A 27752-nucleotide genomic window follows, 5' to 3' on the forward strand; every position below is an offset into this window, starting at 1 on the left:
ATGGGTAATTGTGTGACCAGCAGATGCCTGAGATGGGGAGGATTTTAGAAAAGCAAAAACAGAAACCAAAACACAACTTGCTTCAGGTCATCAGCTAATGAACTGTAGAAACCTGGAAGAAATTCCTTACTCAAATACAGTTTTGCCTCCTTGGCACTCTGGTGTTGTTTTGCTTTGAGCTATTTGGCATTTGGATTAAGTGTCCTGGGTTATCCCTGGTTTGCTGTGGAGTGGCAACTTCCAGAGAGGCTTTTCCTGGGCTGCCCTTTGTGCCAGGCTGCTCTCAGCTCCTGTCATTCCTGCAACTGCAGCTTTTAGAAAAGGAAGTTGCCAACCAGAAGAGTTCTGGTGGCTCTGGCATTACAGTTCTCTTGGCTGTAAAACAACTCAGTGTGTTGCTGCTTGTTCTCTAATTCCAGGAAAGCCAATATTTTCAGTGGACATTCACCCAGATGGGACCAAGTTTGCAACAGGAGGACAAGGTATGTCTGTGTGCTGATAAAAAGTGGAACTTTGGGCTCTAATAATAATTGTGTGCCTTCACCACACTTCAATCAGTTTGACCCTTTTGAAAAGACATCACTTTTATCTCTAAGAAACAGATGATTATGTAAGTCATTAAAATGTATCGAAAAGTGCTGTTGTTCCTGCAGAAGGCAGGGTTCCATGTCCTGATGTGCTCATCCTCTTGGGCATCAGTGAGATAGTAGCTGCAATAATTGAGTCATGGCCAAATTTCTTTTTTATTTGAAGAGGAACTGAATGTGCAGTTGGGCTTTTTGAGTTGCTAAATAGTAGAGCTATTGGGACAGAAAAATCCAATTATATAAATGGAATAGCTTAAGAAATACATGCAGAAATATTACTTGGTTCACAACAGTGAATAATTTTATGTTGGCTACAATAATTGCAATTTAGTATTTTAATATATCTTTTCTCTTTTAAAATATAATTTTATTATAAGTAGTTGTCCCTGTAGTTGATATCAGTTATGTACAGTATGATTTTTGAACTGTATAAATTTATTTTTAATAGCTTTAAGAAAAATAAAGCACTTGTGACTTGGTGTAATTGTATCAAAATGGCATCTGTATTCAAGTGTTTCCAAAATTCACACTGCAGTAATGCCTATATTTTAGCATCTGTTCTGGGACTGAGATTAATTTGAAAAGCTTTTTTGCACGTATTTGAAAGGGGGGGCTTTTTGGTTTCTTACAGGTCAGGATTCTGGCAAAGTTGTGATCTGGAATATGGCTCCTGTCCTGAAAGAGGAAGATGAAAAGAATGAAAATATTCCCAAGATGCTTTGTCAGATGGACAATCACTTAGGTAACAAAGATTTTTTTTTTCCTATTATTTTTATCTTTTTTTACTGACTAGTGGTATTTGCCAAAGCTTAAGCATTACACATATGTGATTGTAAAAACTGTGCTCTGTCCAGTGATGAAGAATCAATAAAATACAGCAGAGTGGTCTCATACTTTGGCTATATACTTCTGAAGATATTCAGTAGAAAATGTTAATATGTGGGTAAATATGCAGAGAAATATAGATACCTTTGGAAATCTCCTCCCTATAAGCTTTTTTTCAGCTGTGGCCACAAAGTATTTGATAATGCACATCCTGAGAAAATGGGGAGTTCTAAAGGAAAGGGCAAGAGAAGAAATAAGTGTAAAATAAACCTCATATGAAGTATATTGGTTATAGTTCTAAATTATTCTGGATTTATTGCACATTACATTTAGAATTAGTGTGGGTACCTGACAAGTTGTCCCTTCTTTATTCAAGATATACCTTTCCTTCTTTGCCCTCTTAATCCCACCTCATTTACCAGGAGCAGTTTCCTTCATTAGATGAATATTAATGTTTCTTCCTTTGAGCTACTTTTGATGAGGCTTTTTTAGATAAGGAATAGGGTTTTTTAAGTGAGAAGGTCCTCAACTGCTACTGGAAGATAAATACCAATTCATTTATCTGAAGCAGGCAGAGTAACTGCTTTGAGTGGAAGAAGCACACTTAAATCCTAAATGTCTCCTGTCAAGTTTTGCCTGCTGTGATCTTTGTCCCGCTCCAAAGCACTTATTGCCATGTTTCACCTCCCCCCCCTTGTCCCGCAGCCTGTGTGAATGAACCACTTATTGCCATGTTTCACCTCCCCTCCCTTGTCCCGCAGCCTGTGTGAATGAACCACTTATTGCCATGTTTCACCTCCCCCTCCCTTGTCCCTGCAGCCTGTGTGAACCACTTATTGCCATGTTTCACCTCCCCCTCCCTTGTCCCTGCAGCCTGTGTGAACCACTTATTGCCATGTTTCACCTCCCCTCCCTTGTCCCTGCAGCCTGTGTGAACCACTTATTGCCATGTTTCACCTCCCCCTCCCTTGTCCCGCAGCCTGTGTGAACTGCGTGCGCTGGTCCAACAACGGCGTGTACCTGGCCTCGGGGGGCGACGACAAGCTCATTATGGTGTGGAAACGAGCGGCGTAAGCACCTTCCTGTCCTCTCACTTCTGTACTGCAGTTCCAGTGGCTCTCTCTGGCACACCTTAGTGTTTCCTCAGTGCTGGCCTTTTGACAGCTCAGAGCTTCTCTGGGTGCACGAGGAGCCAAACCCTGTGACACCACATCCCTGGTGCTGGACTGTGTGTCTGCCTGGGGGTCTCTCTCCTCTGCAGGAGCTGACACATTTTCTTCTGTTCTTGAACAAAGCTTCCTGGTGAGATTTGAAGAGTCACCCTAAATAGAAATTGTACATTTTATTGAAGCTAATTTTTTAATAACTGGAATTACTTGCTCTAAAAAACCACGGGTTTTTCCCTTTCCATTTTGATTGTAGGAATAACTGATTAATAGAAGTGCACTGTGCAGCTGATTTTTTTTATAAAGAAGAACTTGAGGTGGTTCTGTTGCTAATTGTTTCTATTTTAACTAGGTACATTGGACCTAGCACTGTGTTTGGTTCTAGTAGCAAACTTACTAATGTGGAGCAGTGGAGGTGTGTTTCGATCCTCAGAAGCCATTCCGGGGGTAAGTTAGAAGGTGCTGAATGAATGTGATTTGAATGTATTTGGAAGAAAATAGTTTTTCAGTGTCACAGTGTTTTGTTCAAAACATTTATATTTGGTGGCAAGTCAGAAATTCCTTTTAAGAGCAACAATAAAAATCTAAAAAAAAAATACAATTTTTAATCAAATGCGATTTTCATACGAGTAACTTCTGGCAACTACGTAACAGAATTAGCTATTAAGAAACTTACTTTTTGCTATTTTCTAGCTTAAAAATGAATTTGAATAAAGGAAGATAAACTGTATTTTTATTTAAGTAAATGTTCACGCTACCAGTGAATGATCTGGTTAGCAAAGGATGAAGATTTTGTAAACCAAAGAATGTTAATGTTTATTTAAAAAAAATAACTGAAGAGCAGTGCAAAAGATGAATAAACAAGTAATTTCAGATGTGTTTTGCACCTGCTGACATGAGCTTTGATTAGAATCAAGGTGACCATGCATGTTGGAATGAAGTGAGTGTATTGCAATAGCTTCTGTTACTTTTTTATCCAAAACAGGACAGAGTTCTTTGTACAGGCATTAGTACTTCCTACAAGCACTGAACATTGCATTCTCTCCCTTGGATGTTTTTTGATCCCCCACTGAACATTGTAAGCTGGAGAACCTAACTCCCAACAACTCTTGCTATGTCCTGTCCTACCTTCTACTCTGGTGAAATGAGAATAATTTCTCAGGGAGAGCAAAATGTTGCCATGCCAGTTCTTTTTTAAAAGATTTTTGGGTTTTCTGATTACCATCAACCTCTTTCCTAATGGAAGTTATTTTTTTCCAAGCAGATGTGATGGATGTAGCGTGGTCTCCCCATGATGCCTGGCTGGCATCCTGTAGTGTTGACAACACTGTTGTCATCTGGAATGCTGTCAAATTTCCAGGTGAGGACTCCTCCGTGTCAGATGGGCAAGTGTGTGCAGTGCAAGACAAACTCTTCCCTCCTTGGGTGTGTTTCACTGACTGAACATCTCTCTGGGGTAATGGCTGGCATTTTGAGATGACACACTTGCAACCTGGCAGGTCAGTCCTCTGTCCAGGTTTGGATGGCAATGAGCACTGGGTTCCACCCTGCTGGTGACAACAGCTGCATTCAGGCTGTGCTGCTCATTTTACATGACAGTCATTATTACGTGTATTTTCCTTACATGCCATTTATTTGAAGCTGGCTTCCAGTACTGATACCAGTTTTTACACTTTGAAGCTGACTGTGTACCCTCTCAGCCTCTCCTCCCACAGTCTGATAAGCAAGAGAGTGACTGAAAATAGGTTACCAGGTCTGCCAGGCTTGTGTGTCTGTCGAGTCAAAACTTTGACTTAGTTCACGTTTGCTGCACAAAGCTGAATTTGTTGTGATAATGTTTGGGTGTGGAGGAAAGGGTGAATGTTTAACTGAAATTCCAGTTAAAGTGCTGCTTTTCTACAGCTTCAAAGTTCTATTCTGAAGTGCCTGGGCTTTGTTGGTCTTTCTGCTCTGAGCTATTTTTTACAAAGAGTTTTGTACCCTTATTCTGGACAGAGTTCTCTTTACCACTTTTTTATATCAGTGTTAGCTTGAGCACAGGTTCCAGTTTGGTTGTTTGTACAGTAAAGAAAATCTTCTCAACAGTCTGTCCTAGAGGAGATTTCAGTAACTACTCCCTGTTCTCAATTTTTGCCTGCCCAGAAATTCTGGCCACTCTGAAGGGGCACTCTGGCCTGGTGAAGGGGCTGACCTGGGACCCTGTGGGGAAGTACATTGCCTCGCAGGCAGACGATCGCAGCCTGAAGGTGTGGAGGACCATGGACTGGCAGCTGGAAACCAGCATCACAAAACCCTTCGATGAGGTACCTCAGAATGTGGGACTGTTCAAAGGGAATTCCTTGAGAGTGAGAGAAAACTAGAACAACTCTGATTCTGCTGACACATGTATTAATTTAGCAGTGCTGAATGAAATGAAGTTCTCAGGTGGCAGGTTCAAAAGGGGGGAAAAAAGAGCTACTTCCTCACACAAAATGTGATTGACTGGAGACTCTCATTGCCATTGGATATTGGGAATGCCAAAGGTTCACGTGGGTTATGTAAACAATTCAGTAAATTTCTGGAAATGTAGTGGTTGTTCCAAGGAAGTATTGGCACCCTGGTTACAGCAGTCTTACCTTCTTCCCTAAGCATCTTCTGTTGGCCACTGTCAGAAATGAGAGAAGCACTTAGGAGGGATCTTTGGTCTGACATCACAGGGCTGTTATGTGGTGACTTTGATCAAGAGAGCAAATACCTGGGGACAGAATCTGGTGCTTAGTGAGTGGAGTGTTGTGCAGTGATCTTATGGTATTGTGATTGGTACAGTTACTCTTTGTAGCAGACTGTAACTGCCTAAATTCACGTGTGAGCTGCTGTGGCGAGCTGAAGTCTCATCATTAGCAGTTGCTGTGCTGCAACCCTGTCGTTAACTGGGACTTATAATTATTGAGGGAACAGTACCCAAAAAGATGGAACATTTTTGCTTCCTTTAAAAAAGTTCTCTGGGTTCCTTTCCCCCCCTTTTGATAGGACTTCTTAAGTTACACTTCATCACCTATGTAAACATGGCCAAGTGCTAAGAATTGTGTGTAAGATCATTAATGTTCACAAAAAACTTACTTTGTAATCATATTCCCTAGATGTAAAATTTAAATAGTTTGTATTAACTATTATGGTTTGTTTACCAAACACTTTTAAAGCTCTGGTATGTTTTTTTTGTCAGTGTGGAGGGACAACTCATGTGTTGCGTCTTAGCTGGTCGCCTGATGGTCACTATCTTGTTTCTGCTCATGCCATGAATAATTCTGGACCCACTGCTCAGATCATTGAGAGGGATGGATGGAAAACCAACATGGATTTTGTAGGGCATCGGAAGGCAGTTACAGTAGTGGTGAGTGAGAGTCATTTACCCCTGAAGTAAAACTTCTGTTATGCACTTTTTGATAATTTTATGTATAAATGGGCCAAGACAGGCATCAAGATTAGTAAAGCAAATGCATCGTGGTGGTTAAAAAATGTCAACTTTACATGTTGGTAGCAATCAGCTTGCTGGTGTGATAAAGGGAACCAGGTGGAGACAAACAAGACTAGAGGCAGTACAGGAGCATGTCAGGAATGCCCAACACGGGCTTTGTTAGCTCTTCAGTGACTTGGTTAAAGCGATGTAGGTTTACTAGATCCCTAGTAAAATTAATATTATTTGCCATTCCTGTTAAGGCATTCAAAAAGCCCCTTAAGAAAGCCCCTACAGCTTTTCTCAGTGCTCTTATAGTGTCTGGTTCAGGACTTTGTTCCTATGAAATGTTCCTTTTTCACTCTTAAGTGGAAAATTAGCCTTTAAAGCAGATCTTCTGCTAAAAAGTAATTACTGTAATAAAATTTGGACATCTCATTTGTTTAGAAATTCAATCCAAAAATCTTCAAAAAGAAACAAAAGAATGGGAGCTCCACCAAGTCAAGTTGTCCCTACTGCTGTTGTGCTGTTGGCAGTAAAGACCGATCTCTTTCTGTCTGGGTAAGTGTTTCCTTTGCTGCTTTGGACTGATGTGGTCGTTTGGATAACCTGGGGTTTAGCACAAAGGTTACATGCACAGCATTAGGTCTTATATTTGGGTGCATTTCAGGGGTTTTTGTTTCTGTTGTTGCAGGTTTAGCTGGAGGGGAAGGAAGTGGATTGCTATTCATTAATTTCTCTAAAGCCAAGAGCAGTTAGGAACCAGTGGCAGAGTACATGCCCTGGTAAGGGGGAGGAACTGTTAAGGGACATAATGTGTTACCACAGTTAATAAATTCAGCCCTATTTCCTTCCTGTGTCTTTTACTTGTCTTCTGTCTTTGCAAAGGAAAGGAATGTGAAAGTCAGGGAAGTTTTTAAGTATACTTTTGACATGTAGTTTGGGTTTTACTTTAAAATCTACACTCAAATTGTTATTCTGGCTAAGAGAAGAGTAGCTGTTCTCACATTTATAAATGCAAGGCGGGTTGTTTGGCAACTGCAAAATACAGGGAATAAATTTAACTGATTTGTAAAGCTTTGTGATGAGAACATGTGCCAGAACACACCAATTGCTAACTCCAGTCTACTATTTATAGATTCCAGTGTGATATTTATCCATCAATCGCTGGATGCATAACACTAAATCTGTTTCTGGCAGTGCTACCAGTGCATACCCATATCAGAGTATCACTTGGTATATTTTACTGTCTATTTATACTATAAAGATTTCATTTAGAATGGCTGTTGAGGTTATATTAGGGATTACAGAGGTGCAAAGTTATAGGCCTGAAGAGCTTACTAGGTATGTATAGAGCACAGACCTATGGAAGCACAGATAAGTACTGAAGGTGAACCCATGAGCATAAAACTTCTCAGCCACATCGACTGCTCTGGCTTCATTTCAGTTGTACTATACACTGTGGATATTAAGTCCATTGGTTTAACATTAGAGAGCTTAGAATGTCTGATTTAGAACAGGTTATTGGGAATTTTCACATTCAGTTCTTTATTACTAAGCTGATTCATAAGTGCAGAGGGATCCTCTTAAAGATAGTTGTGAGTCAGATTCCCTTTGCTCTTCATAGGCTTCACTTTCTTAGACAAGTAGAGTGAGTGAGGACATGGAAACCTGATCTGTTTTGTGTCTTCCTCTTGTGCTGGCAGTTTGCAACCCCCTTATCTCAGAGCAGCTTAGAATAGCTCTTTCACATCCGTGGAATTGCTTTTTGAGTGGTGGAGGGTGTTCTGTGGCTGTGAAGGAAAGGCAAAGGTGATTTAGAAATTCAGTCTGTGTTTCAGAAAGGAGAGTTGAATGTCAGCTATTCCTCTCCAGAGCTTTTCTGTCCCAGCAGTGGAATGGGTGAGTTGGTTCTTCAGCTCCCCACCAGGCATGTAGGGCATGTCTCCAGGAAACATCTTGTTTGTGGATATTGTTGGGCTCTGGGAGAGTGTAATGAGAGTGTAATGAGGTAATATCTGTGGTAGTGTAGAGCTTCTACATTTATGAGTGTTGTTTTTTGGTTTTTTTAAGCTCACATGTCTGAAGCGACCTTTAGTTGTCATACATGAGCTGTTTGACAAGTCAATCATGGACATTTCATGGTAAGTTCATTTCTGCTGTTTGTTACAGAAACCAAAGTATTGTCATCAACTTTAGATGTTTTCCAGAATTATCTGGAAATTCCTTATAACAGTACAGCTTGTGATTGGAACACAAGTAATTGGTTCCTGAAGGTTTTGATTCTGCTGCAACATCTTTGGTAGTAACATTAGCAATTAGCATGTGGTCACTGGACATTATATAACATTAAAACTGAATAAAACTGAATAAAAATTAATGTATTTAGTAATGACACAGTAAAATACTTGTGGAATGAGTTCCTACTTGTTATGATTCACTGATATTTTTTCACAGAATGTCTATTTTGTAACATGACGTGGTGGACTTGGTGAGTTTTATGTGCATTACATCTGTGAGAAGCTGGTTGGACAATCCACTTTCCCAGCAGTCTACTGTCCCAAGCCTTATTTTCTTCTTTCTGCAGTGAGTGGTACTCTCTCCTCTCCTGCTTTCTTCCTAAGGCCTAGTCATAAAAATGCAGAAGTTAATAGTTCTTCATTCGCTTCAAGACTTAAATAATAAGGGGAAAAAAGCCCATGAGACCACTCAGTAAAGGGTATTTAAAAAAAACTGCACCTGTACAGCAGGTGATTTAGAGAGTTAAGGGTTATGTACAAGAAAATGCCTAATATTTTTTTCATAATAGCCACACAGCTGATTCCATAGACCATCTTAATTCTATTGCTTCCTGACTTCTGAAAATCTGCCCTAATAGTTGTAACCATCCAGGTGGGTTTATGCTGTGAATGTCAAAGCTCACAGTATAACTTCCTGCTCTCTGTGTGCTCTGTGGATTTTGCCATGAAGCTCAGTGAACCACAATAAAGTTTTCAAAACCAAAACATTTTTCTTTCATTAGCAGATAAAGGCTAGAGAGCCAGCAAGTGGAATATTTCATGAGAAGTGCTGCTATTGCTGTACTACAATAGCTTTGAATAGTTTTGTTTTCCTGTAGTGTTTTTTATTTCTCCGTCTGCAGTTTGCACATTTTTCATGGCATGAAGTCATTGGGAGTCATAGCTGGTTAACATTTTGCAATTTCTGAGGAAATGGTTTTGTGGCATCTTTGAGAGACAAAGGATCATCAGGAAGCTTGATATTTTATATCCTGTTTACAAACTGAAACGGATGGCTAAAATGTCAATAATATGGAATGTTCCCAGAAACATGCTCCATTCTGAAAACAGACTGAGTAAATTCAGAGAAATCTGATACTATTATATTGTTATATCTGTCATTTCTCTTTCAGAGTTTTAGACTTGGATCCATCATCATAATATCTTGAAATGATTATGTTTTCACAGAACAATTGTTTGGTTCCAGAGGTCAATAAGAGCTCAACAATTTTGTCTGCTAAGCAAGCAGAAAGCTCTGAACAAGATGTTACCATTTTCTAACTTGGAGTACTGTTGGTTTCCCTAGTTCATGGTTCTAAGGCTGACTGCTGTGGGTGTGATGCTATCAGGGCACCAGCCACCACAAAAGTAGATATTTTCAAATGCCCATAGCCATGGTGCATGTAATCCATTTTTGAGCCTTGCTGGAGTAACTTGGATAGGATGTCAGAGTTGTGCCAGCTTTCCTTTCCTCTTCCTTCTCTGTAACAATTGATCTGTAAGGCACTGTGTTGCTGTCTCTGTGAGCTCTGTAACTGGAAGTGTCTGGGCGAGCAGTCAGAATTCATCTAATACTTTTTCCAATGTGCAATAATATGTTATATATGCAAGAGTATAATTCTATTAAGACTAGAACGTGTAGTTTCTCCTCTCTCTTGTCGCTAAGAAAACCTTTTGAGACCTCCAGAAGAGGGTTACAATACATTCCCACATACAAGGACGTGCAGTTTGCTTAAAACCACAAATAATGAACAATAACAAAATCAGACACATGTTCTTGCCTAATACAGAGATTGTTGGACTGCTCGGATGTTCAGCTTGCTTTCTTTTGATTGCTGTAGCTTGAGAGAATGCTGCTAGAGAAAAGGCATTTACCCAACATATAGGGCTTCTCTCTTAAGAATCTCGTTTCTTCTCCTTCCCTTCTTGTTTATTTGGATCAGAGAGTTCTTATAGGAATGGACTATCAGTTACTTGTTTCCCATGCATGATGAACCTTCATCTTCCATGGGCCTCAAACAGCAGTTTATAGGGCCTTAAAAGATGTGTATGGATTGCTCATCTGCTGAGAGCCCCTTTCTTCACCCTCTGGCATTAGCACAAAGATTTTGTACATCTTTTGGAGCGTTCATAATTTTCTCCCGTTGTTCATTGTGAACACTGCTCTGAGTTACCCCTTCACGAAGGTTTTCATGGTGCTGATCGTGCCATGGGTGGGTGTATTGTTCCAATGCCACCTTCCTGTGTGCAGTCTGCCAAGGACTGTTGGCACACAGACTCCTGCTGCCCTTCATCCCATCTCCTCACTGTCCCACTTGTTTGGTTCCATCGGGCATTGCTGTGATAATAAATCTTATGCTAAGATTTTTATTGGGCACTTTATCACATTGCTCCTTTGCATCAAAGAGATTGCAAACAAAGTTGGACCTTTATTTCCTTCAGGACCCTTAATGGACTCGGTATCCTGGTGTGTTCCATGGATGGATCTGTGGCATTTTTGGACTTTTCCCAGGATGAACTTGGGGATCCACTTAGTGAGGAGGAAAAGGTACAGTAAGCACTCAGACAACCTGTGATCATATTTAAGGGATATATTGATTCAATTAAAATATAGGACTACTTATAGAAGTATATAGTGACTGGTTTCCATATTATAGAAAATGTGTTCTTGTCTACTTTATAAATCATTAAAAGAGAGTAGTCAAGAAATGAATGCGTCATATTAGTTTCTGTTCTGGAAAGAGTATTTGGAAAACATCCACTTGCTTACACATCATTATACATTTGAAGTAATTATTTGGCCAAGGAAACAAGGAGTGGGTGCTTCAAAACACTTTAAAATTACTCTTTGACTTGCATGTATGCAATTCTTTTTAAACTGATTGCTGTTGGCTGTTTTTCCTCTCATTGCTATTAGCAACTAGAGCTTTGAGTTCCAATTATTTTACATATTGACTTAGTGTTAGTTGAAAACACAAAGAAAGAAAAAATCTAGTGTGTAAATGATACAGAAGGCAATTGCATTTGATGGATTCCATTAGGTTTTGTGATTCCATTGTGTTGCAATCAGTGATGCCACGGTAGCAGTTGCAGTCACTCACATCTTTAACGCCCACAGAGCAACATTCACCAGTCCACCTATGGTAAAAGCCTGGCTATCATGACTGAAGCTCAGTTGTCTACCACCATTATTGAGAATCCAGAGATGCTCAAGTATCAGCAGAGGCAGCAGCAGCAGGTGGATCAGAAGAACGCGTCGATCCGGGAAGGATCCGGGAATGCAGCAGCTCCCAAAGTGGCAAGCATGGTTAATGGGGAGAGTTTGGAGGACATCAGGAAGGTAAGTGCTCTTGGGTAGTGCCAAGTGCTAAGCTGGTAAACACCAAACTGCTTATGACAGAACCAGTTTCTGTGTCCTTCCAGCCTGGGAAGGGTCCAGGTGCCCGAGTCACTGGGTCAGTTACTGGCACTTGGTGAAAAGTTACAGTGCTTTTGAGCAGAAATAAGACTGTGGAAAAAGGCTTGTGGATGTTTCTGCAACAGATACAAAATTCTTGGTGTGCAGGAAGGAACCCAAAAGTAACTCATAACAGGGAAGCTGTAGAACTGTACTTCAGTTTCTCAGTGATAGAGGTTGAAAGCTTTATTTAATGCTCTCCTAAACATAAAACATGACTTCTAATGAAGGACTCGATACACACAGATGAGAATGTTTTGGACTTGACTCTCTAACTGTGGAGAGCAGATTACATTCTTCACAAATACCTTTTCTACAGATGGATAGATTGAAGATTGGAAAGGTGTGTGTTCAAAGTAAAATAGTGTGTATTATTGTACAGGCTGAGAGCAGTAATCACAATCAGAATTCTGTTGTACTTGGTACTATATGAGCTTCTACTTAACACCTATTAGTGGTCAAAAAAAAGTTATGGTATTGAAATACACTTGTAATAATAAAAATGTAGATTGACTATGCAATAATGGCATGGTTCAAAGATGATATGGGAAACAGTCTTTGTTAGCAGATTTTTAATTGAGGCACATCTTTCTTCTACTATACTTGTTTGTTTGAAAAAAAAGTAAAAAAACATTTCCTATTTATCAGAAATGATGATGAAATGTACTTTCCAACAGAATCTCTTAAAAAAACAAGTTGAAACCCGAACTGCAGACGGTCGGAGAAGGATCACACCTCTGTGCATTGCTCAGCTGGACACTGGGTATGTTTGGAAGTCATCTTTAAAATCCTTTGGGATCTTTTTTAATCTTTTTGTTGTCGTTGTTCCCTTGTGCAAACTCTGAATTCTGACTTACAGCATCATAAAGCATGTGTTGGAAATAAGTGTGTGTCCTTATGAAAGACAGCTTTGGCCTGTCTTCTCTTAGCCATAAGATCTCACCTCTAATAGCTCAGGCTAATTCTCCTTATCTGCCATTATGTATTGTAGATTCATATCTGTATTAGTACTGACTTTAATATCCTTTGGATATGAGAAACCAACTATGGAAAGTTACATGTTGGTGGTTTATTTAGGTTGTGTATGAGTATCCACATGTGGAAAAAGGAAGAATGGAATAAATAGTTTAGTTAAAATTACTATTTTTCATTTATCTTTTACATGTTTTTGAGTAATATATTTGTTGTTTGTCTTTTTGCTTAGGGATTTTTCTACAGCATTTTTCAATAGCATCCCAATCTCTGGAACTCTGTCTGGCTCAATGATGTCTTCTCAAAGTAACCAGCAGCTCATGTCACTTGATTCTAACGCAGCAAATTCCCTTAATACTTCAAAGCCTTCTGTGGAGCCAACAGCAGCCAGTATAAAACCAACAGATGATGCAGCCAATAAAGATGGGTCGGTATTTGCAGTTTTGTTTTTCACTTACATGAGTCTGTTTAGTTTTAAATTTCTGTTTATGGTTCTGTAACCAAGAAATTATTAAAGCAGTTTCCTGACTGCAAAACTCTGAGAATCAAACCTTCCTGAAAACATCAAGATTTTATTAGTATTGGTTACTTTAAATAGTGGTAAATCAGGAATGAGTAAATCCATGTGCACAGTTCTGGCAGTGAACTCCAGTGCAATGAGGGGTGCAGTTGATTGCTGAGGCTCTAACAAATTGACCTGCTTATGGATTGTTGGCTTGCTATTAGTAAATAATAGAAGGCTTTCCAGTACTGGAAGTCATGAAGCCTGTTTTACATCAAATTCTGTCCTGTGTCCTCTCTCTGAACATGGTGATCCTTCTTTCCTGTCCAACAACCCCATCAGAGCAGAGTGTCGCTGACTCGTCAGTGCACTTGAGCTTATTGGCCAATGTGTCTTTCAAATGAATAATGGAACCACTAATTTTACTTGCTGTTCTCTCAGTGGCAGAACTGACTTGGTTTCTTCTCCTCAGTGTGTTTTTACAGTCTTTGTAACAGCACAAGTGGTGTTGGAACCTCTGCTTATCCATCACATCACATCAGTTGAAATTGGCCCCAGATTAAAAAATGAGCATGTAGACTATAAGAAATGATTGACAGATGAAACTAGTCTCCTTTTCTTTGAAAACTGTACTTCTAGCAGCTTTTTAGTACAAACATCAGTTATTTTAGACCCATTCTTTCTTCAATTAATTCCCTGAATTCATTCTCTGAATGAATTCAAAAATCTCTAAAGTAAACAGCTATTCAAATAACAGATCCCTGGAATGCTTTAGTGTGGGGGAAACACATTCCTTTGCTTTAGAGTTGTGCTTGGAAAGGCCTAATAATCAGTTTGGATTCTTCAATAACAAAAGTCTAAACATGGCATGAATTGTTTCAGCCCAAATTGTTTGATTGCTAAACAGTGGAATATAATATTGTAATGGAAGTGATTTTCTAACCTGATCAAGGGGTAAAAGCAGGAACCCCAGTGATTATTTAAAATAGTGATCCTTTCCCTTTGGGTACATAGATAGCAGCTGAAAGTATTGTTCCTGAAAGTTTCATTCCTGAGTTAAAAATACAAAATGAATTAATTAGGATCTTTTAATCTAGACATGTGGCCACATGAAGCTCTGAGGTGTATCACAGGCAGTTTTTGAGAGTAGGGAAAGCATTCAGGATAGTGACACGTGAAGGGGTGGCAAAAGCATATCCTAATTCATGATGTACTTAAGTGAAAGGTTTTCAACATGGTTTCTAGCCAGTGTAATGAATGCTAGCTAGTTGTTGCGAGCAGTGCAGGTTACCAATACAAAATTCATTTTAATCCTTCTTTTCCTGTCTCTTTTATTGACAGTGTAAATGCTACCTCTGCCTCAACTGCTCCTCCTGCATCCTCTGTGTTGACAACTCCATCCAAGATTGAACCCATGAAAGCATTTGATTCCAGATTCACAGAACGCTCCAAAGCCACCTCAGGGACTGCTGTGGTAACAAACACAAACCAAACTGTTGTGGACAGGTAAGACACAGCCTGGGGAGGGGGAAGGTGCTGATGCAGAGTTGAAATGCTGATTCTCTGGGGTGTAGATGTCGTGGTGCTGGGGCTGCAGAAATTGCCTTGGGTCTCTTCCACTACTGAAGGGAAGGGGACAGCTGCAAATAGGGAAGTTCTCTGCTGGCATTGTCCCTTTGTACATTTGTCCCTGGCATTTTGGTATCAAGCAGATTCTTCAAAATGTTCCAAGTTCAAGCCCTTGTTGCAAGAGGCTGTGTGTGCACGTGCCTCCCTGTGTGGCTGTGTGCAGCTGTGCTCCTTGGAAGACAAAACCAGCCCAAAATAGCCAGCCTGCATCTCTGCACAGCAGAGACTTCCTTCAACATAAATTACCATCCTTGTCAGCAGACAGCCTAGCATCATTAAAGCTGCAGTTGTATTTCAGTTTTGTGCCTTGAAGGCATGTGGAGAAGACTTTTTGATTTTAAGGAGTTTTGGCTCTGGATCCACATGACTTAAAAAAAAGAGACAAGCCTTTGTTTTTGTGCCACAGTGTGCTATGGCATAAGTGTTCCTGCTTCACCAAAACACGTGAGAGAAAAAATAGCAATCTGGAGAAAGAAGTGTCTAGTTCCCCAGCTTATTATCAATAAAACATATTTTATACATCAATATTTTTATGTCAGAGGGTTTAACCATGTGATGCAGAAGAAAGATGCATTAAATGACTCTCATAATTGCTCCTGATGTGTCAGTAAAGTATGGATAAAAGTTCATTGTTTATAATTCAGAAGCCAGAAGAAAAAGGTTTGGATTATGCAAAGTATTTCTGTGAAGGCAAGCAGTTAAGGAATAACTGGCAAAAGGGTGTCAGTTAATAACCAGCTACTGGAGGGAATGGGGAGAGTATGAATAAATGACCTATTTTAGGATATAATGGCTAACAAGAGAGTTCACAGGGATTTGTACTTAGTATTTATTTATATTATATTATATTTTGTTATATAAGGACATGGGCCTGTTGGAGCAAGTCCAGAGGAGGCCACGAAAATGGTGAGAGGGCTTGAGCACCTCTGCAGTGGAGACAGGCTAAGAGAGTTGGGGCTGTAAGCCTAGAGAAGAGAAGGCTCTGAGGCAACCTTCTTGCAGCCTTCCAGTGCCTAAAGGGGCTGCAAAAGAGCTGGAGAAGGACTTTTCACGGGGGGAGGTAGTGGTAGGACAAGGGAAAATGTCTTCAAACTGAAAGAGGGCAGGTTTAGATTAGATAATAGGAACAAATTCTTCCCTGTGAGGGTGCTGAGGCCCTGGCACAGGTTGCCCAGAGCAGCTGTGGCTGCCCCTGGATCCCTGGAAGTGTCCAAGGCCAGGTTGGACAGGGCTTGGAGCAACCTGGGATAGTGGAAGGGGTCATTTTTATGGTTTGCAGAAATACATTTTACAGCAGTGAGAGCTGAATAGGACAAGTTTTGGGGATAGACAACAGAACGACAAAGGAAGTTCTACATGAGTAAGTAGAAACTGTAATGTCTATTGAAGGGGAAAAGATGAACTACTCTTGCATCTTGGAGTGCTGAATTATTTGTATCAGCTCAGGGAAAGAGATCTGATTGTAATTGGAACTGAATGCTAAAATAAGGTTGCTCTTTCCAGCTTTCCCCTGTAGCTAACTGCTGGTTTGATTAGTTTTTTTTAAAGGGGACAATATGTCTGATCAGCTTATGCGTGAATTGCACATTGTACTCCTAGAGAGGATTTGCCAAACCTCTTCAGCTTCTTCCTCTTGCCTTTGTGCATTTTGAAATACACTCAAACAGGGCTAAGAATGTGTCTTCTTATCTACAGGATTGCTGTGCACATGATATGTGGCAACTTTTGGAATCAGCTCTTATAAAACATGAAATTTTTCTTTTACAGACTGAAGGATCAGAATTTAATTAAAGACAATAAGCCTAAGGATATTCTGGAGAGCAGCAGTGACAGTGAAGAGAAGATTCCAGCTGTTAAACCACTCAGTGTCCCCAAACGGAAACTGGAACTTGAGGGGGAAACAGTAGAAAAGAAGAAAAAAGGAAGGCCTAGGAAAGACTCCAGACTTGTACCAGTAACTTTAACTGTTCAGGTGAAAGAAATAAGATTCACTGTGGCTTTCACAAGGCAGTCCCGAGTTGACTTGTTCCCTCAACTGAGGGGAAACTCAAGTAGTATCAGTCCCTCAGAATTTTTAGCCATCCCTTATATTTTCCATATAAGGTACCAGAATTTCTATTAATTAGTTGCAGCTGAAAATGGGGGGGGCAGGTGGGTTCAAAAAAAAAAAAAAAGACCACTTCAAGTTTGTTTTGATTTTTTTTAATTCTTAGAAGCTATTTTAAAAAACTTGTATTTGTACAGCTAATTGGAAAAACACTAATATTTCCAGTTGGCATTATTTGGAATTAAAAAAAAATCCCTTTCAAATCAATCTATATGGTATAATAGCTTTGGTTTTAACTTTTTTTAACAGAAAAATTTAACTACTTCTGCCATTTTTTTCCAGTCCTCAGCTGCACTGGCCTCTGAGAAGGATGCTGCTTGCATCTCTGCACCAGCATTAGCACTTAAACTGCCAACCCCAATCCCACAGAAATCGTTTACTTTACAAGTAAGTGGACTGTAAGGAAAAAGGCTTAATACCTTAAAAACAAACAAACAAACAAAAATCCTGCTTTTTTTAAATATTCTGAGATTATTCAGACCCTTTGCCAAGTTAACATCTGAATGTGTATTTGTTCAAGCAAGCAAGGTGGTGGGATACCTCAGCTTCTGAGAACATGTCTTTATGAGTGAAGTTAATGGCTAATCAGCTAAAAATAGGACACTTCTGAACTAGCTACACTTGAAAGAGGAATGAATTCCCCTGGTTCATCAGTCCTTCCTCCTGGTTACCCCAGTCAGTGGTGAGGAGAAGGGTCTGTGGCAGGAGTAGCTGCTGCACTGTTATTGCAGCAGTGTTGGTAGTGCACCACTGAAGAATAAAAGCAAGCGTTTTCTCAGAGCTCTCTGGAGCTTCTCTGCATCTGAAGAGACTTGCAGATGGTATTGCTTTAGGTATTTATGAAAGAATTTTTCTGTGTGTTTAGGTTGTGGTAGTCTGGTTCCACATGGGCACATAATTAGGAAGCACAGACAGAACCTTTCCTAAGGCTTGTGCTTCAAATGCAAAGGAATTATTTGTTTTAGCCAAGACTGATTTTCAGATGTCTGCTTTTTTTGGAATACCACAGTGTATTTTGAAGCCCTATTAAACAGAGAAAGCAATACTTGAATCTGTTCTTTAAGACTGCACTGTCTTGGGTCTAATAGTAGTTGGTGCTTTTTTGAGTAGGGTTTTATCTCTTCCAGAAATTATTATTTAATTCTTTGTATTTCAGATAAGTTCAGATCCATCAATGTACCTTGAAGTGGAGAATGAAATGACCACAGTGGGAGGTTCCAAGCTGAGCAGGTTGAAGTGTAACCGAGAAGGGAAGGAGTGGGAGACCGTCCTCACCAGTCGGATCCTCGCCGCAGCCGGCAGCTGGTAAGAGTCTGGTTTGGAGGAAGAGGGTCCTGAAGGCCAGAAAACATTTTTAAGGGTACAAAATTACATTTACAGAAAGTTAAGTACACCTAAACCCACGTATTTACAAATAAGTAGAGGCTTTAAAGCCTTTATCTACTTATTTAGAAAAGTTGATGAACTGGGTCGCTTCTGTTAGGGATTTTTGTGATCCTTTGTGCTTGGCTCAAGATGTCCTATTTCTCTTCCAGCTACCTTGATTTAATTCATTCAAGCTCTTAAGCTCTTATCCTCTGGAGTTTTTTGTAGGGATTCTGACGTTTCTGTGTTGACTACTGCTATTTGCTGGTTTTATCACACATATACACACACCCACTCTGTAATTTTCACACAGTTTTTCATAATAAATATTTGTAGATAAAAGTGTGCACTGTTCTTAGTCTCAAGACCAGTTTTGCTTCAGGTATTAGCTCTATGCATTCTTAAAACATCACAAATTCTCATTAGCCACTTAAAACAATTTACCTCTATACTCACATTTCTTCTTTAAATTTCTTCATTAAATTTGTCTAAATCATGATGTGACAGATTTTCAAGTGCTAAAGGATATTTTGTGATGTAGAAATATTTTTCTGAATTTCTTTGCTATTTTTTCCTCTGTATTTTCCTCGATTTTGCTTAGTTATAACCTCAGAGTTTAAATTGAAAGTATATTTCTAAAGCCTGAGCCATGTCCGGGTCTGAAAAAGAAGCAGCAGATTTTAAAGCTAAATACAAGTACAGGCCTGAAGACCTTGTGTATACACAAAAGCTTTACTGCTATTTTCAGCTATGCCCCTTGGTCTAATAAAAGGTGTTATCTTTGCCTGCAAACTTTCTCTTGCCCATCTCCTCATAGTTACAATCACATGAAGGAGGCAGGGAATGCACAGATATAGATAATCTGACTAGTTCATGATCTTACCTTTTGGTAGCCAGGATTTTCTTCAAAGCTGTAATAGTTACTTTTTGGGGAATTAACCCAAGTTGTGTGATAGCTTAAGAATTCAGTCTGGTTTTATGCTAATTGCATTTGACAGTAAATAAACATTTCTTTTTGATATTTCTTTGATTTTTTTCCAGTGAGATTGTAACTGTGGCCTGTGAGAAACGAACGCTGTCGGTGTTTTCAGCTTGTGGTCGTCGCCTTCTCCCTCCCATCATACTGAACACCCCCATCTCCACCCTGCACTGCACAGGCTCCTGCATCATGGCCCTCACCACTGCTGCTACGCTCTCTGTGTGGTGAGTGCATGGCCCAGCTCATTTCAGAGCTGAAGGTGTGCATGTGTGTTTTATAGGCTTAGGTTCAGTTGTGTCAGTGCATCACTGCTGAAAATGAGGCTGAAACTACAGCAGGTCTGAACACAAGTCCACTTTGGGATAGAATATGAAGAGTTGAGAGGGCCGGACTTGAATCCTTTTCTTCTCTGTTCTGGGTCTGTAATACTGAATGTGATTCTAGAAGTAAAATCAGGGGCATTTAGATCAGCTTGAAGTTACTGGTTTAAACAACCTCCTTAGGCCAGACTTGTCATGCATATGGAATGGACTGGGGGGAAAAGGAGAAATGTGGATATTTGCATTTTCCATCACACTTAACCAATAACGTGCATGAGTTTCAGTCAGAAGTACTCCAGCCATCTTCAAGAGGCCAGGATAAAACCAGCAGGAACTCATTTCCAGTTGTTGAATTCCGTCTAATGTCTCATGGAAGTCAGAGCTCCTAAAGGAATTATTTGGATGCTCAGTGTTTGCTTAGCTCTAATGAGGTTTCCTTGTAAAGAGCCATAGAAGTTGTTCTCTGCTATTGAATTCTGTCTTGCTGTAAGGGTCTGGGTTTGCCAAAATAATTTTGTCGAAGCAATGAGGAAAACATCAAAACAAAAAAAACCCCAAAGTCCCAAAACCCTCCACTTTGTCATCAGTAGTGAAGAAGTGCATTTGTTAAAAGATTTTGGAGTTTTCAGTTGTTTGTAAACTGCAGACTTGTCCTTTTGTGTCTTTCAGGGATGTCCACAAGCAGACAGCCATTGTTAGAGATGAGTCTTTGCAAACAATATTTTCAGGTAATAAAAGAGGCCACTTAATTACTGACCTTTGAGCCCACCTGTCCTATGTAGTGCCATTTATGAATATGCTGAAATTTTATGAAACCTTAAAAGCCTAAATAAATAATTTCCCTTCATTACTGTGTAATAAAGGGAAGTTATTGGCAGTGTTGATATCCTGTAGAAATATCACCAAATAGCAAACTTGTATGCGATTCTGAAGCTTATATTCTGGCTTACTTCTGAATGTAGAAATTGAGTGTTGTGACAATCACAAAATAAATATTTAATGTAAATCTGCTATTATAGCGATTTCTCTGTGTAAGTTGCCTGTTTATTGTGTTAATGATGAACAGCAACTGATTATCTTCTGATTTGTTACTTAAAAACCTTCAGTTTCTATCACCACCAACATAAGTTCTCAAAAAAGCAGTGTCTCAGCATATTGGCTCCTGTTTTAGCTGTAATCCATACAGTACTGATCAAACTACCTAAAGAAGCAGCTGTATTAGCCCTTGGCAAATGTCTCCATGAGAGGTTACACACACAAGCCCTGGGCCTGGAATGTGCTGGGAACAGACTCCAGCAATCCCACTTACACTGTGCTCTTAGAGAGCACGCTCTGCTAAGTGTGCTGGGGTTTGGAGTTTTAACTTAATGGCAAAAAGAAAGCTAAAGGCTTCTTGGTGACTGAAGACTTGGCAGAATGGCTGAAGATTTTCCCTAGGTAAGGAGAATGTTTCTGTTCTGTATAAATTGCAGCACCAAGACCAATACTGTATTTTGCAAAATTGATGTTAGTGCTACTGCACTGAGACTGGTGTTTATCATCATCAGCTTGTCTTGACCTTCCTGTCAGTGCTTGGGAACAACACTGAACCTTTTTCTGTTGGTTGCTATGGCTGATACTTAACAGTGGATGCTGGTTTTTGCTGTTGTGAGTGTTAGGCAAGACTCCAAAAGAAACACTTGGCTCTGATTTGACTTGTAGGAAGTGATGCAACTGTCTCTCAGATCTTGCTGACTCAGCATGGAATACCTGTAATGAGCATGTCTGATGGAAAGGCATATTGTTTCAATCCTTCTCTTTCTACATGGTAAGTCAAATATTATTTCCTGCTTTTGCAGCTTAGAGGAACTGATGTGTATTCTGACTTGCTGTTTCACTTCAGATTTTGAAGGTTAGTCTGAGCAGGATCACATACCAGGCTTTGTTTGGCTTTGGTTCACTGTTGTCTGTCTAGGCATTGCTCTATTATGTCCTTATGCTTTTTTGTGTTTAAAATAAATTTTTAAAATGAAAAAGTTTAAATGCAACTTACTGTATCACTCTCCTACATGGTGCATCTCCTTTTATTTATGAACATACACCTATATATACTTTTGCTGATGTACATCAGTTGAATCTGTCAAGAACTTGGCAATTATTAGAGATAATCTAGCCTTAGAATACCCCTCCTTTAGGTAAAAGACTGCAGTTCTGGAAAAATTGTCAAAACAATTTTCAGAGCTTTGTTTTGGCATGTTAAAATAATTTTGCTCAGTTTCCAGGGAAAGTAACACCCCTTCTCTCCAGTTCCGACTGTGCAAGTACCTGACTTGGTCACTCCCCATCACTCCTTAATATGTTTGTGTGTCTGATGACCAGTCAAGTTTTGAAGAGAGCTCTTTGTCTCTGAGATGTAAAGGTTTAATGAAGATACTAAGTCAAGTAGGGGAGTAGGGAAGAAATTGTTATACTTGGGGAATTCCCACGGAAGTGTCATTACTGGCATCCTAAACACAAGCAAAGGCTACACCAGAGCCTGTGTCTTGCTGGGGGTCGGACAGGCCTTCCCCGTGGAAAGCCATAAATTCCTATGAAAAATTTCCATGGTTAAATTATTTGCAGTGTCTTTCCAAAACAGGTTCTTTGTTGTTTTTCTGAGAGGAAAAAAAAACATGTTGCAGTCTTAATATAATTGTTGTAATTAGTGTAATGAGCATGCTTATTAAAGGGCTTATTGTTTTAACTCCTCCTTAGAATAACTGTTGTTATTCAACTACTTGATGTGAATCCTCTGGAAAAGAAAAACACCTTTTTTGTTCTTTACATTAACTGAGTAAGGAGCAGAAGACAGGCATAATTCTGTTATTTCTTAGATTTTTACCACAGCTTGGGAAATATATGAAAGTGCAATCCTTTTAGTCATCATACAAATTTAAACATGATAAAGCAGCAAAGGGTATTTTAAATGTTTGTGCCATTTTCCCTCTGTGCTGTCTGAAGGTCTAAACTTAGCATTGGTGTGAGCCAGTCTTTCCCCTGGCATCTCAAGCCAGGGAAGACGATATCCTTGGTTAGGTGTGGGAATGGCAGCTGCAGTGTCAGCTCCCTCCACGGGAAGGAGTCGCTGTAATGTGTAGGAAAGATTGTCAACACGTGTCTGGTGGGTGGGGAGACCTGACATGGGGTAAAACCAAGTTCTTCAGGAGAAGGTCATTACCTGTATTCACTCCAGGCCTCGTTCTGGGACCTGGCTTTTTATTAGATTGTACAACAACAAATAAAAAGTTCATTTCCTTCAAAGGTAATGCTAAATTGCATTATACATGTAATGGATTAAATTTTAGGGGTGGGAGGGACACGGCAGAAGCAGACATTGGACACAGATTGGGAATAGTCAGGGTCTCTGGAATTCCTGAGCACTGCAGTGATATTTTTTGACTGTCTATGAAAGTCCAAGTCAGGCTGTGGGGCAGAACAGAGCTGGCTCCTCTGGCATCACTGCCTGCTCTCCTCAGACTCGCTCTGTGTTTGCTTGCTGTTTTGCAGGAACCTGGTTTCTGACAAGCAGGACTCCCTAGCACAGTGTGCAGACTTCAGGACCAGCGTGCCCTCCCAGGAAGCCCTGCTGTGCTCTGGGCCCCTGGCTGTGATCCAGGGACGCACATCCAAGTACGTGTGACCGCTCCACCGGCACCTCTGCTGGGCCTCGGGGTGGTGTGTTCCTGCTGAGCCAGGGGTTCATTCTGCACCCCTCAGGGTGGTGTGTTCCTGCTGAGCCAGGGGTTCATTCTGCACCCCTCGGGGTGGTGTGTTCCTGCTGAGCCAGGGGTTCATTCTGCACCCCTCGGGGTGGTGTGTTCCCTGCTCAGTCAGGGGTTCATTCTGCACCCCTCGGGGTGGTGTGTTCCCTGCTCAGTCAGGGATTCATTCTGCACATACCAATGGCTCTGAAAGGATCAGTGGTTCATACAGGGCTTTTTCAAACCTTTGCACATTTTTAGTCTGTATCTTAATGTACTTTTGAGATTTGGGGGGGCAGGAAAGCATGCTCTAAACTTGATTATTTTATGACTCCTCTTTATTGGATGGGTTAAGTATTGGAAAATTCTGTAATTTTCCAATTCAAATTCATGTAATATTTTTATTAGCCAAACTGGGTTTTTTTACATTTGGCATTTAGTTTTTAGTTTACCACCTTTCTGGAGTAGGCCTACAAATTTTGAGTAGTTCAGTTGTTCTCAAAGGATCTATTTAATGAAGTCTTTGAGGGATTAGTCATCTAATGCATATTTTTAACATGTGAAAACATCAGCAGGGAATTGTGTGAGCCAGAGCAGACTTCTGTAGGTAGTTTAATAGCCCATCCTCGTCCAGATTTGAATTAGATTTCCCAGGCAGATTTCTTTGCTACTTCTGTTCTTCACATCTAAGTTTAATTTTTTTTTCTGAGATAAACCATATAGAGTTGTATGATTTTATTGCTGTTCTCTAGAGGGAAGGGGAATTAATTGTGAAAAATATTTGAAATCCAAACAAACAAGAGAACAAAGATAACAGACTGAAAAATGTCCTTTTTGAAAAAGATTCTAATAACTGCTTATTTTTTCAGATTAGCCTTCTTATGACAATACATTTACATGCAAGAAATCCTTTAAATGCTTTAGTCTAACTTTGTATCTTGTGTTTGTTTTGTGACTTTTACCTCTGAGGGACAAAGAAAGAGAAAGGCAGTCAGTCATCTTAATTTCCTATAAACATTTAGGAGCCCCTGGTCACTGATAAGCATGTGTTTTTAAAGAGAAGACAGACGAAAGGAAGAGAAAAAGAACAGGAGGCAGAAAACCCTCCGTGGACCTTGATACTTGTAAGTGGTCCAGTGGGGTGAAGGCAGTTTGCTCTGAAGTGCTGCCTTTGTCATTAAAAGCTCGAGCTCTGGAAGCATTAGGTGCCTGTGAAAGAGAAGTGTAGTGTAGGAAGTACTACAGAAATATAGATTCCTTGAGCTTATATCTGTTTCTCTGGCCAGTTAATCCATTTTGGTTTTGCAGTTCAGGAAGGCAAGCTGCAAGATTGTTCTCCATGCCTCATTTAGTGCAACAAGAGACAACCCTGGCCTACCTGGAGAACCAGATTGCAGCAGCACTTATGTTACAGTCCAGTCACGAGTATCGCCACTGGCTCCTCATCTATGCACGGTACCTGGTCAATGAAGGTGAGACCCGGGGGCTGTGCTGCCTCTGCAGCTTCTGAGGAACACTGTGCTGTCCTGGGGCTGTGGTGGCACCTCGTGTTCTCCTGCTGGCACTTGGCTTCAGCACTCGGGCTCTGCTGCACAGCAGAACAGACTGTGCAGTGCATCTGCCTCTCCAGTGCCCAGGCCTCAGGAATCCTCTTTGGGCACGCTGGTTGGGAACAGGCCGTGGTCCAGGGAAGCAGTGCCATCTGCAGACTTAAATAATGGGAATTGCATTGTAAAAACCCCTGGTCTGTCAGGCACATCATATGTATTGTCTGGGAGCAGCTACAGATGTTCCAAGGACACCAGCAGCACTTGGTAGAGTGTGTCCTGTTCCTCAGGCAGCTGGCAGTTGCTGCCTGCTGTGAAATGCAGGAGTTGCTCAGTCCCAGGTGATTGTACCAGAGCACAGCAAACTGCAGGGAATTTGCTCGTATTCCTGGCACTTCATTCTTTTTTTACATTCTAAAAATTCAACCACCTGTACTGGTGAGCTCAGGGGTTAAATTCTGTGAGGAAGGAAACCCACAAGAAAGGTTGCTGGTGTCTATTTTATATTTGAATACAGTGTCTCTCTGTGCTGTTAAATAAGCTAATGTTAAATAAGGTTAACCAACTGACTTTATGCTTTTTGGATTCTAAAGATCTCTGTTGTATCTCTTGCCTGTCTGCATTCCTAGTTTAGTAGTTCCTGTTGCATTAATTCAGCCTTATTCCTCACCGTTGTTATCACTCTGCACAGAGGGAGGTGAAATGGTTCATGTTAGGCCACCTCATAGGTGCTGGCAGAATTAAAATCAGGCTCATTAATTCTTGCCTTTTGACCCCTATCTTATTTAACAAGAGAGCTTGTTGAACTTCATATGGTTCTCTCTATCCTTCCCCAGTTGACATTAAAATATTCTTCTTGGGTCATATGTTAAGGAGATGGTTGTACTTTTAAAAGCCTTCACTAATTGAGAACCTCTGCTGTGTGCACAGGGTTCATCTGGCACCACACGGGTGTCGCTGCCCTGTGTGTGTGGATGGATGGCACAGCCAGCTCTGCTTGGCCACGTGTGCGTTGCTGTTTCACTGGTTTTCTAGAGCTGACAAACTTTGAAAATGGCACATCCTATTATTGACCTATTATTCTTAGGATTGTCTCAACATCGACTGAATTCTAATCCATTAAAATACTCAATCTATTATACCTTGATTGGCAAGTTACTTGCAAGGGAATTCCCCCCTCTAATTTTTGGGTGAACACCTTTTATTAAAGGTGTTCTTTTTTAAAAAAACTCATGCATATGGATCCATTTTAGTTCTGTTATAATGCAACCTGACAACGTTTGCTCTTCAATGATGTTCATCTTGTGGCTTTCTAACTCTTGTGATCTGTTTTTTGGATTCTTCTCTGGCTGTCGAAGTCTGTCAGTTTTCCAGTGTTTGGGGTTTTAAAAGCTGGTATCATTATGTGGGAGCAGGGAGTGAGATTGGGTTCAGGGCAGCTCTTAAAACAAACTAGAGTAATTACTGCAGTTTTTCTCCCAATTTTAGATCATCTTTAGTAGTGTTTCTGGGTTGAGAACTTTAAATAAAACTCTTCAGAACTCTAAAAATCATCTTATATTACCAAAATTTGCTGTAAGAATAGTAATATGCCTTTTCGGAAATCAATGTTTTAGGCTTTATTTTACTCTAGATACTTGTAATTCTTTCCTGAATGTTGTCTGTGAAACGCTTGTGACTGTGATTTTATTTCTGATAATGTCCAGGGTTTGAATATCGTTTGCGAGAATTATGCAAGGATTTACTGGGTCCAGTCCATTACTCAGCTGGAAGTCAGTGGGAATCAACAGTTATGGTAAGTCCTGATAATAGTTTAATAAAAAACAAGGAGGAGTTTCCCATGAAAATTACAGGACATGACCCCTTCCATGCTCTGCTCTGATCTCATAAAAGGCTCCCTACCATGGCATTCAGATTTATTTCATGTGAAACCAGAGCCCAGTGCTCGCTGCCCCAGTGTCAGCTCTGCTGCTGGCTGCAGTCTCACATGGCTGGAGCAGAGGTGCATGTTCAGGTCCCCACGTTCTTGAGGCAGCAGCCTGGACAGGGACATGGCCCTGCCGTGTCCCCTCCCCGAGCACGGCCTGGCTCGGGACCTGCAGAGGCTGCACCGGCCTCGGGAGTGGGGGAATGTGAACACAGCTTTTACTCCAGGAGTCATGTAAGCAGAGTAAGAACATAAAATATGCAGCTCTCTCCAGGCAGGAAAAAGGGCACGAATCTTAAACAGCTCCATGGAATATATTAATGATACCAATTAATAGATTCTGAGGATGTTTTTGTGGTTTTTTTGTGCAGGGTTTACGAAAGAGAGAACTGTTGAAAGAGCTTCTTCCTGTTATTGGACAGAACCTCCGCTTCCAGAGGCTTTTCACAGAGTATCAAGAGCAGCTGGACATCTTGAGAGACAAGTAGCATGTTCCCAGATTTTCCCTGTGGGGCCTGGTCCGAGAGAAACTGCTGACCAGCATTAGCCAGAGCCAGGAGAGGAGCGAGAGCCCGGCAGTGGGACACTCCTGAGGGAGGGGCTGTGCCCAGAGGTCCCCGTGGATTCCGGGACAGGAGGAGTGGAGGAGCTGGACGGTTCCCCAAGTGAAACTTCACCATCGAAGCTGTGGCCTCTGTTTCTGTGGGAAGTCATGGATATGTACTTCAGGGGGATCCTTTTGGATCTGGATCTCATATTAAAGCTAGCTGAGAACTGTTTGTGCGGTTTCTTGGATGTCCTGTGAAAAGCACAGTACTTCAGCATATTTAACCCTGTTTAGGGTTTTTTGCCTGAGGATTTATTGAGGCTCAACACTATATTAAATTAGATGAATGAGCCACATAAAAAGAAATTTCATAAAGATTAAGGTATTATGC

General features: G+C 40.6%; 1 protein-coding gene across 1 annotated transcript; it reads left to right on the forward strand.

Annotated features, from left to right (window-relative positions):
• LOC103754885 (protein HIRA) lies at nt 1–27593 on the forward strand. The gene is made up of 25 exons (XM_018076201.1): nt 1–4; nt 312–482; nt 1219–1329; nt 2392–2482; nt 2931–3025; nt 3843–3938; nt 4721–4881; nt 5781–5948; nt 6459–6572; nt 8085–8155; nt 10733–10838; nt 11409–11630; nt 12425–12510; nt 12952–13146; nt 14563–14727; nt 16618–16822; nt 17240–17344; nt 18114–18262; nt 19364–19525; nt 20291–20349; nt 21323–21428; nt 23147–23269; nt 24649–24812; nt 26594–26682; nt 27186–27593. Exons 1-25 carry the CDS (start codon nt 1–3, stop codon nt 27300–27302), a joined length of 3135 nt encoding a protein of 1044 aa, XP_017931690.1. The 3' UTR covers nt 27303–27593.
• The last annotated feature ends 159 nt before the right edge of the window (nt 27594–27752 follow it).

The sequence above is a fragment of the Manacus vitellinus genome, unplaced genomic scaffold (genome assembly GCF_001715985.3).
Source record: "Manacus vitellinus isolate BGI_N305 unplaced genomic scaffold, ASM171598v3 scaffold_31_pilon, whole genome shotgun sequence".
Lineage (NCBI taxonomy): Eukaryota > Metazoa > Chordata > Aves > Passeriformes > Pipridae > Manacus > Manacus vitellinus.